The 13,310-nt window shown below is 39.5% G+C and overlaps 1 protein-coding gene across 16 annotated transcripts in view; it reads right to left on the bottom strand.

Annotated features, from left to right (window-relative positions):
• CNKSR2 (connector enhancer of kinase suppressor of Ras 2) overlaps window positions 1–13,310 on the bottom strand; it is a 276,938-nt gene that overhangs the window by 43,416 nt on the left and 220,212 nt on the right. For 12 of the 16 annotated variants that reach the window (XM_021080286.2, XM_021080287.2, XM_021080288.2 and 9 more), the window contains 3 exons: window positions 11,150–11,217; window positions 4,809–4,909; window positions 960–1,509 (listed from right to left, as the gene is read on the bottom strand). In XM_021080286.2, coding sequence (XP_020935945.1) covers window positions 960–1,509; window positions 4,809–4,909; window positions 11,150–11,217 — 719 coding nt within the window. Of the gene's footprint in view, window positions 1–540; window positions 616–959; window positions 1,510–4,808; window positions 4,910–11,149; window positions 11,218–13,310 lie in introns of all 16 variants that reach the window. The other 4 variants (XR_014835808.1, XR_014835809.1, XR_014835811.1 and 1 more) reach the window with 1 other exon arrangement.

Here is a 13,310-nt window from a genome sequence, read left to right as displayed (position 1 = left end):
AATAAAGAGATGCAAATGATTTTATGCTATTTCTTCTATACTATTTTTTTTTTTTGGTATTTTACATTCAAGTCTTTTAGCCAGTCCTGGATTTTCTTTCTAAGCAAAATAACTGAATTATGGCCTTTCTCTTAAACTAGCCTGGGTTTCTGGACTGGTGTATCACATTAGTTATAAACAGAAGCTCGGTATGTAGCATGTTGGATAAATAACTTCATAACTAGTAAACATATGCTTTATGTCAACATGACAGAACGTTACTTAAATGACTTCTCTCTCTTAAGGTTTGTTTCAGATGAACTGAGCTTTGCAAGCAACACACACACCAAGAAAATAAATGGATGCTTTTAGCAAATTGGTTTCTAGAAACGGATTCTGGACTATGGAGTTGACAGAAACGCCATGGTAAAATTTCTCCATTGAAAAATTCTTTTGGATTTTTTCCTTCAAATCTTCTAATAGTGAAAGGGGAAGTTATACATGTGAGTGTGTATGTATGTATCTGTGCGTGTGTGCGTGTGTGTGTGTGTATTCACTTACTTATTCAACCAAGGTTCTGCTAACACTCTGCTTGAAGCATTTATAGTTTCTTATCCCAAACTCAGGAGGCAATGACTGTGGACCAAAGGAATGAAAGGTGCAAGTGAGAAGACACTGGGTAAGAGGAGGAAGAAAAACAGGTGAATGCCATTAACCTTAAAAGGCAAATGGCTGCTTGGGTGGGGGGATTATTTGCTCTGGCTGTGAGTGTCCTGGGATACAGGCGTCATTGCTCATCTTTCCCCCCCGCAAGTTACTCAGGTTGTGAAAGTAGGACACCAAAGGATAGCTAACTTCCTATGCAGCAAAACCATTATTTTAAGAAAAAGGGGAAACAAAATTTATTTTCTTAAAATAAGAAGTTTGAAAAGGTTAGGAATCTGTGTATACAGGCTAAGAATCTCCATCAACATACTTACTTTTGTCTCCTATGTTTTCCCCTGCTGCCTCCCCTTCCTCCTCCTCCTCCTCCTCCTCCTCTTCCTCCACCTCTGTGGGCTGCACGTCATCCTGCGGGTCACAGGCACTAACCGGCGCATTCAGACAGCAGTGGTTGAACCCGCTATCTCGAGGCAGAGTAAAACTTCGAGGCTTGCCCCCATTGCCGTTTAACACTTGCATCCTCTCGCTCTCGGCTAAGGGATACGGCCCATAGTGATCCTGGAGGTGGCACTTCTGGGTTGGAAGGGTGGACTGCCGCCTGTGCTCTGGGGAGATGGCCGCGGAGTCAGAGAAGACAGAATCCTCCAGGGGCAGAGTCTGAAGATAATGTAATCCTGAGCTGGTCAGGGGCGTCTCGATTAAATCCTGCCAGGAGCGGCGCTGACTGGCTGTCTTACGAATGGGGGACACCACAATGCTCCCAGTTACTTCCTGGCGGAACTCCTCGTGGGAGGACTGCGACTGAGAGGTCTCTGTTGAGGAGAGCCGGCTGTGTTTTGCTTCCACGTAAGGACTGGCACAACTCATCTGTGGAAAGGAGCCTCTGATCAGTTTCCCCAGAAATAATCACTTGGGAACACATTTGATTTCCAGCAGGTAACATTTACTCGTTAATGACTAGTCAACTTTTCAGATGTCTCCGAGTTAGGGCCCGGCTGACATTTTCAGACACTCAGACATGGGTGTACTGAAACACAGCTACACTGGGCTCTCATGAAAAGAGTCAGACATATTAATGCCAACTTTTATAACAAAGAGTTGTGAGTGCCTAGGTAAGAAATATCCAGCAACAAAACAAAACACCCCCCAAAACCCAGAGTTTAAAAATCTCTATGCATTCGAAATCCTGAAGAATTGTGGCCAAATTCTTATTTCCAGGTTTTAGGGAGTCTGGGGATGGGGATGCCAGCAAGGAGAAAGGCTTTTGGATGTGAAAACAAGGTACCTCTAGTCACAGATAACCCTCCCCTCTCTTTATAGGTGAGTGTCTGCCCCTGTGGTGTCAAGGAAAAGCTTTCTCATGGTCTTGTTAATTCTGTGGCACTTTCTAGAGAGCTAAAAATGTAGGAAGGATGACATTACACCCTGATGGGGATTAGTATTTGCTTTGAGCAGAGGCACTGCAGAGCACATAAACACAAAAGAAAAATGGAGTATTTTTATCCTCAGGATTTAAAGTTTGGGAATATAGGAGTTCCCATCATGGCTCAGTGGAAACAAATCTGACTAGGAACCATGAGGTTGCGGGTTCGATCCCTGGCCTTGCTCAGTGGGTTAAGGATCTGGCGTTGCCGTGAACTGTGGTGTAGGTCACAGACGCAGCTCGAATCTGGCATGGCTGTGGCTGTGGCCGGCAGCAACAGCTGCAATTCGACCCCTAGCCTGGGAACCTCCATATGCCACGGGTGTGGCCCTCAAAAGACAAAAAAAAAAAAAAAAAAAAAAAAGTTTGGGAATATATGCTACAGTACAAAGCACAACCAAGAAAAAGGATTGGCATCAAGTAAATGCTGTAAGAAGACTTGCAGGCACCCCTACTGGGACGAGCCTTACTCTAGCTCTGTGGGCTAAGAGACCAGCCCAGGCCCTTCTCTGGCAGGAGCCAGATTTTGTTAGATGTCACCATCAAGACTGAGGCTGAGGTTGTGGCCAGGAAAAGCCCAGGGTAAAAGTACATCTGCCCCTCTGGGTAAGGGAGAAGTTAAGTGGCATTTTCTTTGGCAGTTTATCCTCCCACATGTTAATAACAATGAGAGTAATTTCCTTGTTGAAATTCCCAAGTTGCTAATGATTAAAGAGCAGTTTGGTCAAGCTGCAGTTTCCCTTTCAACCACTGTTACACAAATTTAATTAATTAATTAATTATTTTGTCTTTTTAGGACCGAACCCACGGCATATGGAAGTTCCCAGGCTAGGGATCGAATCAGAGCTGCAGCTGCCAGCCTATGCCACAGCCACAGCAGTGGGGGATCCGAGCCACGTCTGCGACCCACACCACCACTCATGGATATGCTGGTTCCTTAACCCACTGAGCGAGGCCAGAGATTGAACCCGCGTGCTCGTGGATACTAGTTGGGCTTGTTAACGCTGAACCACAATGGGGAGCTCCCCACTTTTACAAAAATTTTAAGGGAATTATTCAGACCCTGATGTTTTAGGGAAAGAGGTAAAATATGATAGAAACTATATATTGTTACTGACCTAGTTATTTCAGTTACACAGTTCATCCTTGCATTCTGTTGACCTTGGTACACTGCAGCATTTATTAAGAATATGTGCATATGGATGGGAACAATTCTGCATTTTTTTTCCTTCTGTCCTGTTTCCCTTAGGTAAGAGATACTGTCATCAAACATTTCAATTAAAAATGTGACTTTGGAAGTTCGTGGCTCAGTGGTTAGTGAACCCGACTAGCATCCATGAGGATGCAGGTTTGATCCCTGGCCTTGTTCAGTGGGTTGAGGATACAAAGGGTTGCCGTGAGCTGTGGTATAGGTCACAGACGTGGCTCAGATCTAGCGTTGCCATGCGTGGCTGTGGTATAGGCTGGTGGGCTACAGCTCTGACTGGACCCCTAGCCTGCGAATCTCTATATGCCTCAGGTGTGGCCCTCAAAAGACAACAACAACAAAAAAAATGTGACTTTCCTTTTAGTCATTAACCCAAAGTATTCATTCTTTCATTTCATTTATTTATTTCAAAAATATTTACTGAGCACTTAATAAATAAGTGCCAGTAGTGGGCTAGGACAAGGGGATGTGTAGATGAATAGAACAGGGTCTCTGTTCTCAAAAAAATAAAAAGTTCACAGTCCAGTCCAGTGAGCTGTTTGCAGTCCCAAATATTCTGATTTTATATGTCTTGATTAGGCCTGAGTATCTGCTGTTCTAAAACATTCCAAGGGTGATTCTTATGCACAGCCAAGGTTAAGAAGTGGCCTAGAATTTTATCAAAGTCTTGCAGAGCATTCTTCTTGTTAAAAATCCCCTGGAGTAAAAGGGAGGTGGAATTAGGTTGGCTGCTACTGTCACCTAAATCCAGCTTCCATTTCCTATGTGGAAGACTCAGTCCCAAGACAGGCAGAATTGACCAAACAATGTGTTGCCTAAACTGGGACAGTATTGAGACACATTTGGTAATTCTGATGGGAAATGGGCATAAACTGGGATAGGCCCAAGCAAATCAGGACAGTTGTTTACTCTATGAAAGGATCGAGGTACACTCTATATACAGAATGATTTACACAGGTTTAAGAAGCCTTAAGAAGAAGAGCACCATATAAACACATACATTAAACCGGGCTCCATGGCTGTCTGAAAAGCTACATGCCAAAACATGTTCAATACAGATATAGTATTAGTTTTTATGAGTTGCTTCTAAAAGACATAGGAATGAATTTATCACATCTGTAGTTGTATAATGATCATAACAATCCAATAAATTCATTTGAGTAATTAAAAAAATAAATAAAATAAAAAACATAGGAATGAACTTTGTTAGTCTACAACAGATAAGGTCAATTTAGACATCTCAAGCTAAGAAAACTTTTTAGTTGTTGATATTTCTATGAAGGCAGCTCTGACACAAATGGCATTTTTTCTTAAAACTGATATTTATTAGGCATGGAATCTGTGATGACTGTTCCTCTTGATTAAACATTCTTTGTATACTTAAAATTTTTTCCCTTATTACTTTTAGACAGCTTCCTCCTAAAAAACCCAAGGTCTGACATGTACTTCACTACATAATTTTTTTAAACATACAAATCGATATTTCAGGTCAAAGAATCTGATGCAATATTGAATACACTCCTATTGGCAACTTACGGAGGGAGGCCGTGGGTATGTATCGTAGGGGGGTGGAGGGCTGTCCTGTTTGGGTGTTGATGGAGTATCTGCTTCTTCCTTGTCACTCTCACTCCAATAATCTGCAAATTCACACACATGGACACATCAACATTCTATTAAAAGTTTCTAGCCATATTTTCAGGAACATACACCACCAGCTAACAAAAGGAAGTTTCAATCCCATTCCTACACCCTGCTCCCCAGCACTCCCTACTCTAGGCTCACCAACCTTTATTTTCGCTGGGTTTTGAGGTGGAAGGAAGAGTACGATCACCTGATCCCAATCTCCTTCTGAAGCAAGCATTTTCACAGAGCCACAATTTTAAGGAGTTAAGAAAAGGCACCGCATAAGACAAATCGGGTTTAGGGTATCTTAGGTTTCCGCCACACCCAGGGCACAGGGAAATTCCTGGGCCAGGGATTGAATCTGAGCCCCAGAGCTGCGACCTATGCTGAGTCCTTAACCCACTGCACCACAGCGGGAAATCCAAGTTTAGGGTATTTTACATTCTAGACGAAATAAATCACTTGAAGCTCAATTAATGAATGTCACATGATGCCTCTTAAAGGTGTATCATTTTATATTAAAGATGAACACTCAAAGAAGATCTCTACAGACATAAACAGCTCAAAAATAATGTTCTCAGTTCTCTTCTCTGGCTTCAGTTCACTGGTTACCTAACAATCGCTGTTTCCAGTCATGCTGACATGAGTCTCTATAACACCATACTCCCACCTCTACTTGGAAACACATGGCAAACTCTGATTCTTGCCAAACACAAAAGGGCAAATCTGCTGATGTGGGTTGTAAGTTCCAAACTTCTAGAACTACTTGAAAGGGTAGAAAATGTAAGCCGCTAGACAAAGTGACTTGGCAGACCTGAGGCAAGAGGGAAGGGGAAAAACTCTGAGAGATACATTCATTGAGTAAGAAAAATATAGCACAAAGGCCAATAATCAGAATAAGATATTCTACCATATCCTAACCGCCCTGCAACTGCTGGGTTAATTCTTTATGTGATTTACAAGGAAAAAACCTGTAAGTATTACGCGTGTGAATTTCAGATGATAAGAGAAAAGGCATTAAAGCAAAAGGTTCCTTATTCTTAGGAAAATCTAAATCACAAAAGAAACAGCAGAAGGCTTAACTAATATCCAGATTTAGGTAAAAAGTCACGGCACATATTTTTACAGGTACCCTTCTCCACCCAGGATTTCCCACATTGTTTTACATATATATATAGAGGGGGGGGCTTGTAGTGCTGATTAATAAGTATGGCTAACATGTATTGAGCACTTACTATATAAACAGAAAATAACAGAACTGGGAATTGAACTAAGAAACTGCCTTGCTCTAAACCACTGGGTCTCTTTTGTATGACTTGGTGGGAGAATTTCACATGACATATACTCTCGATCCTTCCAGCCCCCTCCTCCTGCTGCTCCATAACCCTGGCTATTGTGCAAGGAAATTCTTGAGCAATGGGAGTTCCCGTCGTGGCGCAGTGGTTAACGAATCCGACTAGGAACCATGAGGTGGCGGGTTCGGTCCCTGCCCTTGCTCAGTGGGTTAACGATCCGGCGTTGCCGTGAGCTGTGGTGTAGGTTGCAGACGCGGCTCGGATCCCGCGTTGCTGTGGCTCTGGCGTAGGCCGGTGGCCACAGCTCTGATTCGACCCCTAGCCTGGGAACCTCCATATGCCGCGGGAGCGGCCCAAGAAATAGCAACAACAACAACAAAAAGACAAAAAGACAAAAAAAAAAAAAAAAAAAAAAAGAAAAGAAATTCTTGAGCAATGGAGATTATTATATTCAGGTCTCAAAATACAAGGCCTCAAAATTCTATTCCTACCTTAATTATTCTGAGCAAAAGATAAACAAAGACTAGTTAACTTAAATCTGATATCTGGTTTTCATACTGGGTCACATACTAAGGAGAAGCACATTAAGTCTCTCCTCAAAAACGAATGAATGTAGTTGCCCAGAAACGGACCCAGTAAACACTGGTGGGAAAACCATGACTATATACTCATGTAGATGTAGGTTCAGTGCTTGGCTGTACCAACAACCATTTCTGCGCTCTTGTGATGGTTACTTAATCTCTCTGAGTTTGTTTCATCATCCGTAAAAGGGGGGGAGGGGCTAATAATAACCACCTTCCAGAATAGTGTGAGTGGGGTGCTAAGTAAGGTAACATATATTCAAGTGCCCTGCACCTCGAAAGCAGTCAGTAAGTAAATATTAAGATCTCTAATATTGGGACATTTGTAGGTAGCATGCCAGGGCAGTCTGACCCAGATCGCACAGGAGATAAATGCCTGGTGTTCATCTTAGACGTTAGCTTTTTCCTGTAGCAAGTTCTAGCAGTGAAAAGTGAATCCTGGAACTCTGGGGCCTCACTTGGGTAGCTCTGCCAGAGCTTCAAATACTCCTGGGAAATTACTGCTGAAGGTGAAGGGACTAAGCACCCACTCACCCTGCTCCCAGGCAGTGGGCTTGCCAAGATCACTCTGCTCTTACCCTTCCCACTATTTCCAGAAACTATGGCACGTGTTCTGAGTTTCCCTTTCACCTTTGCACTCTGGTCTCAAGGCGTTAGCACCTCAAGTGATCCTATCAGAACACTGAGAAGGAGACGATCACCATTTTGTCAAGATCTCTACAGCTATCATTACGAGGGACAGATTTGGGAGATTCTCCTTCTACCTCACCACCCCCTCAACTTAATTAGGACGAATTCTAGTCCACTATTTGATGTAATTCTTGGTGTATTAACCATCAAACCACAAAAAGCACCATCAAACCAAAGTTTGCTTGGGTTGCCTCAGAAAAGGCTGAAATAACGACTGCAAATTAACTTCATTTCACACACTAAGCAGTGTGTCTTTGAGAGACTGATGCCAGAGAAGAGGCTACACAGTAAATTTAGTCAGGCCTTTTTGAGTTTGTATGGAAAATTACAGGCACACTGCTGCCCAGAGGCTGAAACCAGTCTGATTTTCATTCTAAAAGCAAATTAATTTATTTTTCTTAGCTCTCTATTTAGCACAAAATAAATGGATACTTTTAATGTCTCTTATAGTGACATTCAATTTTACAAGTAACTAATCATGAATAAACAGTGCCATCAATAGAAGAGGAAAATTTCCACTTCTCATGTTGATACAAAAGGATAATTTGAAAAAAAAATTGACTTTTTCATCTAGAATGATCAAAGAAATACAATGTATTTCATTCATTTTTATGTAATTAAAGCTTTACGAGGACCTTATGTGGGACTGAAAATAATGTGTCATGAATGTCTGACTTAATGACGGAAAAATGTAGAAAAATGATTAGCAGACAATTAGCCAAATTATGATCTTGGCAAAATTTAGTATAACCCTGTTTTCTCTAAGTAAATCAATGCTTAATAAAAAAGAACTCCAAATCCTTTATGCTTCTGTAGTTAAAGACAGCAATTCCCTAAACTTTTATTTAAGTCAATGAAAGAGTCACTTTCAAGCTGCACTGGGTATTTAAACAGAAACAGTGTTTGGCAGTTATTCCTTTGCATCTTTCTGAAATTTTCCCAATCCTCAAAGAGCTCTATTTTGTATCAAGTTTAACTTCAGTACTGAGAGTAGTACTCAGATGTCAAACAATTCTATAGAAGTGTGGAGTAGACAGGTGCCTCCAGTAATTTTCTATATAGAATACCATGAGAACTAATCCTGCAGAAGGTAGGAAGTCTAATATGTTTCTGACCTATGTGAGAGCACCTGGTGAATGGTGCTCTAATTATTTAGAGATTCTGGTTGTACTGTGCTAGCAAGAGACTTGAACTGCGTAACTATTAGCTTCTGCCTATGATTGTCTACAACATTCCAGTAGGCACTAAAATAAATACTCACATGGCAGCCTATGGCAGCATAAATCCATTGAATGAATACTTTTTGAAACCTGCATGTGCAATATGACTTACCAGTTCTTTCATCCATAATGAAATCTGGTTACATAATACCAAGTACAAAGGAAATCCACTAAAATCAAGGCCATGCTCAGCTTCAAAGCAATGCCGAGTGATAAAATACAGAAGTCAGGCCAGAAAATCCAAGGTTCCTTATCCATGCAAATTGACTTTTCTCAAGATTTGTTTTCCTATCAGCACATGGCCTACACTTCTAATTCTTGCATCCTAAAAAACTGAGAAATAAATCTATATGCACTTTTAAAAGGATAGTTTCATGCTTTTTAAAGAAATTTGAAAAGGAAGGCTGATGTGTGTGCGTGTGTATGTATTTAGTTCTCTAACTATAACTGGCCTATAAATTAGGTTGAAGTATGAAAGTGGGGAATAAACTTTGAACAGTGAAAAAATGTGGCTTAATAACTGGCCTGACACCTCACAGTCAGTCCTGGCTGGGATGTGCCTGTGCACAGTGACTTGATGGAGATGACTTCCATGTTACATTGGGGAAGTATCCATGCTGCGTCCACCTTCAGGAATGTTTTATTCTACTACTTCTTATCCTGAGAGGACCAGTTCAGATAATGGAGTCAACATGATGCCTTTTCCATTTCCCTCTAGGAAGGAATCTCTTCAGCCTCATTCCCATGGCACTTGGTTTGTACTTCCCCATGTTTCACTTTCTGTATTGTACTAAGAGTATCTTTTCTACTATAATCCAATGTAATCTCAGGCAGGATGGGTGCCTATTTCACCTTAATATAATCAGAGTGCGAGCTGCAGGCCTTATACAGAAACACTTTAATTTTAAGAAAATATCTTCTCTCCCTCTTCACTGCTAACTTTACATTAGGCTCACTGATTACTTTCTCCAGCAAGTATTTTCTCATTAATCTTGACTCCTTCTCAGGTTTTTTTTTTTAATTTGCATCCACTTAGCAATTTTTTAATCAGTTGCACGTTGTGCAAAAATTAGTACTCATTTACTTTATGCTGCTCTTTAATTTTTCTTAGGCAATTTTGAGTGTGTATTTTTGAGAGTCTTAACAAGAAGATAAATTCCCGCTGGCAGTAATGAATTGGCTTTTGGTATTTCTTAGAAATCTTCCTGCCCTATCTCCTTACTCCTTGCTCCATTCATTCCCATTCTCTCTCCCCAAGGCTCTAAACCAGGGATTGGCCAGCTATGGCCTACAGGCGAAACGAGACTCTGCCTGTTTTTATACAGCCTGTGGATCAAGAATCGTTTTTATACTTTGAAAAGAATTTTTTTAAAAAATCAAAAGAAGAATATTTTCAAAATGTGGAAAATGTTATGAAATTCAATCTCAGTGTCCATAAATAAAGTTTTATTGAAGTATAGCCACTCCTCTTCATGTAGCTACAGCTGCTTCTCTACTGTGACAGCAGAGTTGAATTGTTTCAACAGAAACCATAAAGCCTGAAAAGCCTAAAATATTTACTATTTGGCCCTTTACAAAAAGTTTGCTGACCTCTGACCTAAACATTTACTGACAGATTGGTTTGGGGATCTGGTTATCTTCTTTAGATCTCTCTAACCTTTAGTTTTTAGATGTTTTTAAAAGTTTTAGCTGAGGTTTTACTCTGAGAGAAAACAGAAGGTTTTCAGACTCTTCACATCAACAAACAGGCTTTGCCTACTAGAGGCACAACTAGAAATGCATTTGTATATATGTATCAATCTGTGGAATTTTTTAACTTCAGGATGTTGCAAACATTTACAAAAACTATTTATGCTTCCAAGGGATGTACAACAAACATTCTTTGGGAAATGTGAAGCTACTTTAGAACAGGGACCACAGCTTTTGTTAAGATTTCAATTCTGCATCAGGTTATATTGTGTTTCATAAATGTGAGGTCAATACCAAGGCAAGATCATAGAGCTAACACAGTAAAAGAACTGAAGAACATAATCAAATTAGATAATTTATGGAAGAAGGGATCATTCATTTGAGCTTTATGCATAAAAGACCACTTTAATATCTGTGAATTGGCTAAGTAGAAAAAACAACTCACCACCAAGGCCTTAGGCTTAGGTGAATATATAGGATCAATTCTAGATTTTTTAATTTCTAAGTTTTTACTCCTCCATGGGAAATAGACTGAAGGAGATAGCAACAAACAGAAATGAACTCCATATCAGCTGCTCCAAAAATCTGAGAGTTTCTTCCCTGTTTACTTTACTAAACTTTAGCCATGAGATGCTAGGATTTGGATTCAAAGTGCATAGCAGATAAACAACCAGAGACCAACATATGCATTTTATCTAAAGTGATAGCAGTGAATCACTGTACAGAAAAAGAGCAAGAAAAAAAGTGTTATATAATAGTAAAAAAAAGTATTCCTTTACCTTGTTCTTGCTTAATCCTCTCTCTTTCTGCATATCCTGCAGTCAGCATGTTAATTCTGTTAAGCCACCTGAAAAAACAAATATTAAAATCAGTAACACTGCAACCAAATTTCTTAAACTTTATACTTCTTGGAAATTGTTATTTTTAAATGTTTAAAAATATATATGGAATAATCCCAGATAAATGATGTATTTTTTGCTACTCTAGATACGTGGAGTCTTCATTGAGCTATAATTTGCTGCAGTACAAACTGCTTCCACACTAAAGATGCTATTTTGGTGGAAAAGTCTTGGGCAAACCTGTTAATATCTGTAACATAAAGGGTTTTAAGATGACTAAAGCCCTATTAATTCTGCTGCTCTAAATGTAGAAGCACCCCAAATATTTTTGCTGTTCTGTTTCTTGAGAACAAATGCTCCTTTAGAGATATTTAAACAACGTTAGATATAATTTGTCCCGAGAAGGGAAAAATTATAGACCTTGCCTGCAAAAGTAAGTTTCACTATGAAATATTAGTTTTGATGAATCTCCCTTAAGTTTCAGGATCCAAGGGGAAATATATCTCAATAGTACTTGGGAAAACTGCCTCTAAGTATAAGGGTGTTAGGTTTTCCAAAGACAAAATAAGCATATACAATTTTAACTTCTGTTTGGATCCTAAAAAATTTATCTCCATGAACAATCATAACTTAAAAATAAATATTAGGAGTTTCCTGGTGGTCTACTGGTTAAGGATCTGGGGTTGTCACTGTTGTGGCTGGAGTCACTGCTGTGGTGCCGGTTTGATCCCTGACCCAGGAACTACCTCAAGCTCTGGGTAAGGCAAAAAAAAAAAAAAAAAAAAAAAGCCCAAACTTAATTCTTTCCTCTTTCAGTAGTGATGCTATTGCCAGTGTAGGGAATGCCTGAAGCAAAGCACCATTTCAATCTCCAGCTTTTGTCCCACCAGGTCTCTCCCTGTGTTCATTATTCAAATTGTTTACACTGCAACAGACTATCAAATCACAAAATCTTTAATCTGACAAATTTCCAGTTGTCAGTCTTGAGCTATGATCTGTATGTTTCTCCCAAATGAGAAAGGAATTGCTGGTAGAGTTAACATTGTTAAATTGTGCAATAATCTGATCGAGATACATTTTAAAGAAAAAAAGTGTGTTTAAGAACTTTTTCTCCCAAGAGATTATCTCCCCTGTCAAGTGGAAGATGACAGTCTTTGAAGTGATCATATATTTCATCATTTATGCCAAGTGGTATTAACTGTGCATCAGGTACTTAGAATATCTTGAAAAGCGAGGAAGGAAAGTTGTTTCTCTAATGGACAAAATCATATCCACAAAAATTTAAGCTTTAATTTTAAGAATAAGTCACTTAAAGCCCCACTTTATTTTGACAAAACCTACAGTGTAATTATCTCCTCAAGTATGTTTGGGAAGTAAAGAAAGGACTGGAGCAGAAATGCAAAAAAAAAAAAAGATAAATTCTGTAGCATGTTATACACACACGATCCAGAAAATTATAAACTGTAAGTCAAGGAATCAACTTCATGACAAATAACCTTTTCAAAATGACTCTAACCATTAGTAAAAGGTTAAAATTAAAATCTGGTCTATAGGTCGTTTGTAGGAGGAAAGGGGTTGAATTTGTACTACAAGGCAAGTCTGAGCGGCTTGGTGCTTTTTGGGTGGAAATGATGATACCACTAGGGGAACATCTGTTATTGAATTTTAATCAAGTACCTCATGTTTACTGCTTTTTAATATATTACTGAAATTTCATTTTATTGGAAGTCTAAAGAGCAACGAGGTCTTTATGAGATGAATCAAGAAACAAAAAAGAGGCTTATTAATTTTTCAGTTCAACAACATTTATCAAGGGCCTGATACATGCTGAATAATGAGCTCTGTTTTGGAGGTCCCAAAATGAATAAGACATAATTCTTGCCTTCCATGAGCTCCAGAATACCTAAATTTCACAAGAAAATTAAAAAACTGACCTACTTTTAGGAAGAAAAATTCTGTTCACAATAAAAATTCTTTAGAAAGTGTGTGCGTAAAGTTGGGCTGGTGCATACAGGCCCAAAAGACTGAACACTACTCAACTTTTGTTGCCATCTTGGGTACAGCTGTCCTTAGGCCTCAGCTAGAAGATGCTTAACAAATA

Source organism: Sus scrofa, chromosome X, assembly GCF_054392235.1.
Source record: "Sus scrofa isolate SSC_HxYL_T2T_F1_AM1 chromosome X, Sscrofa_HxYL_maternal_Yorkshire_Landrace_v2.0, whole genome shotgun sequence".
NCBI lineage: Eukaryota > Metazoa > Chordata > Mammalia > Artiodactyla > Suidae > Sus > Sus scrofa.
This window is presented reverse-complemented; position numbering and strand designations above follow the sequence as displayed.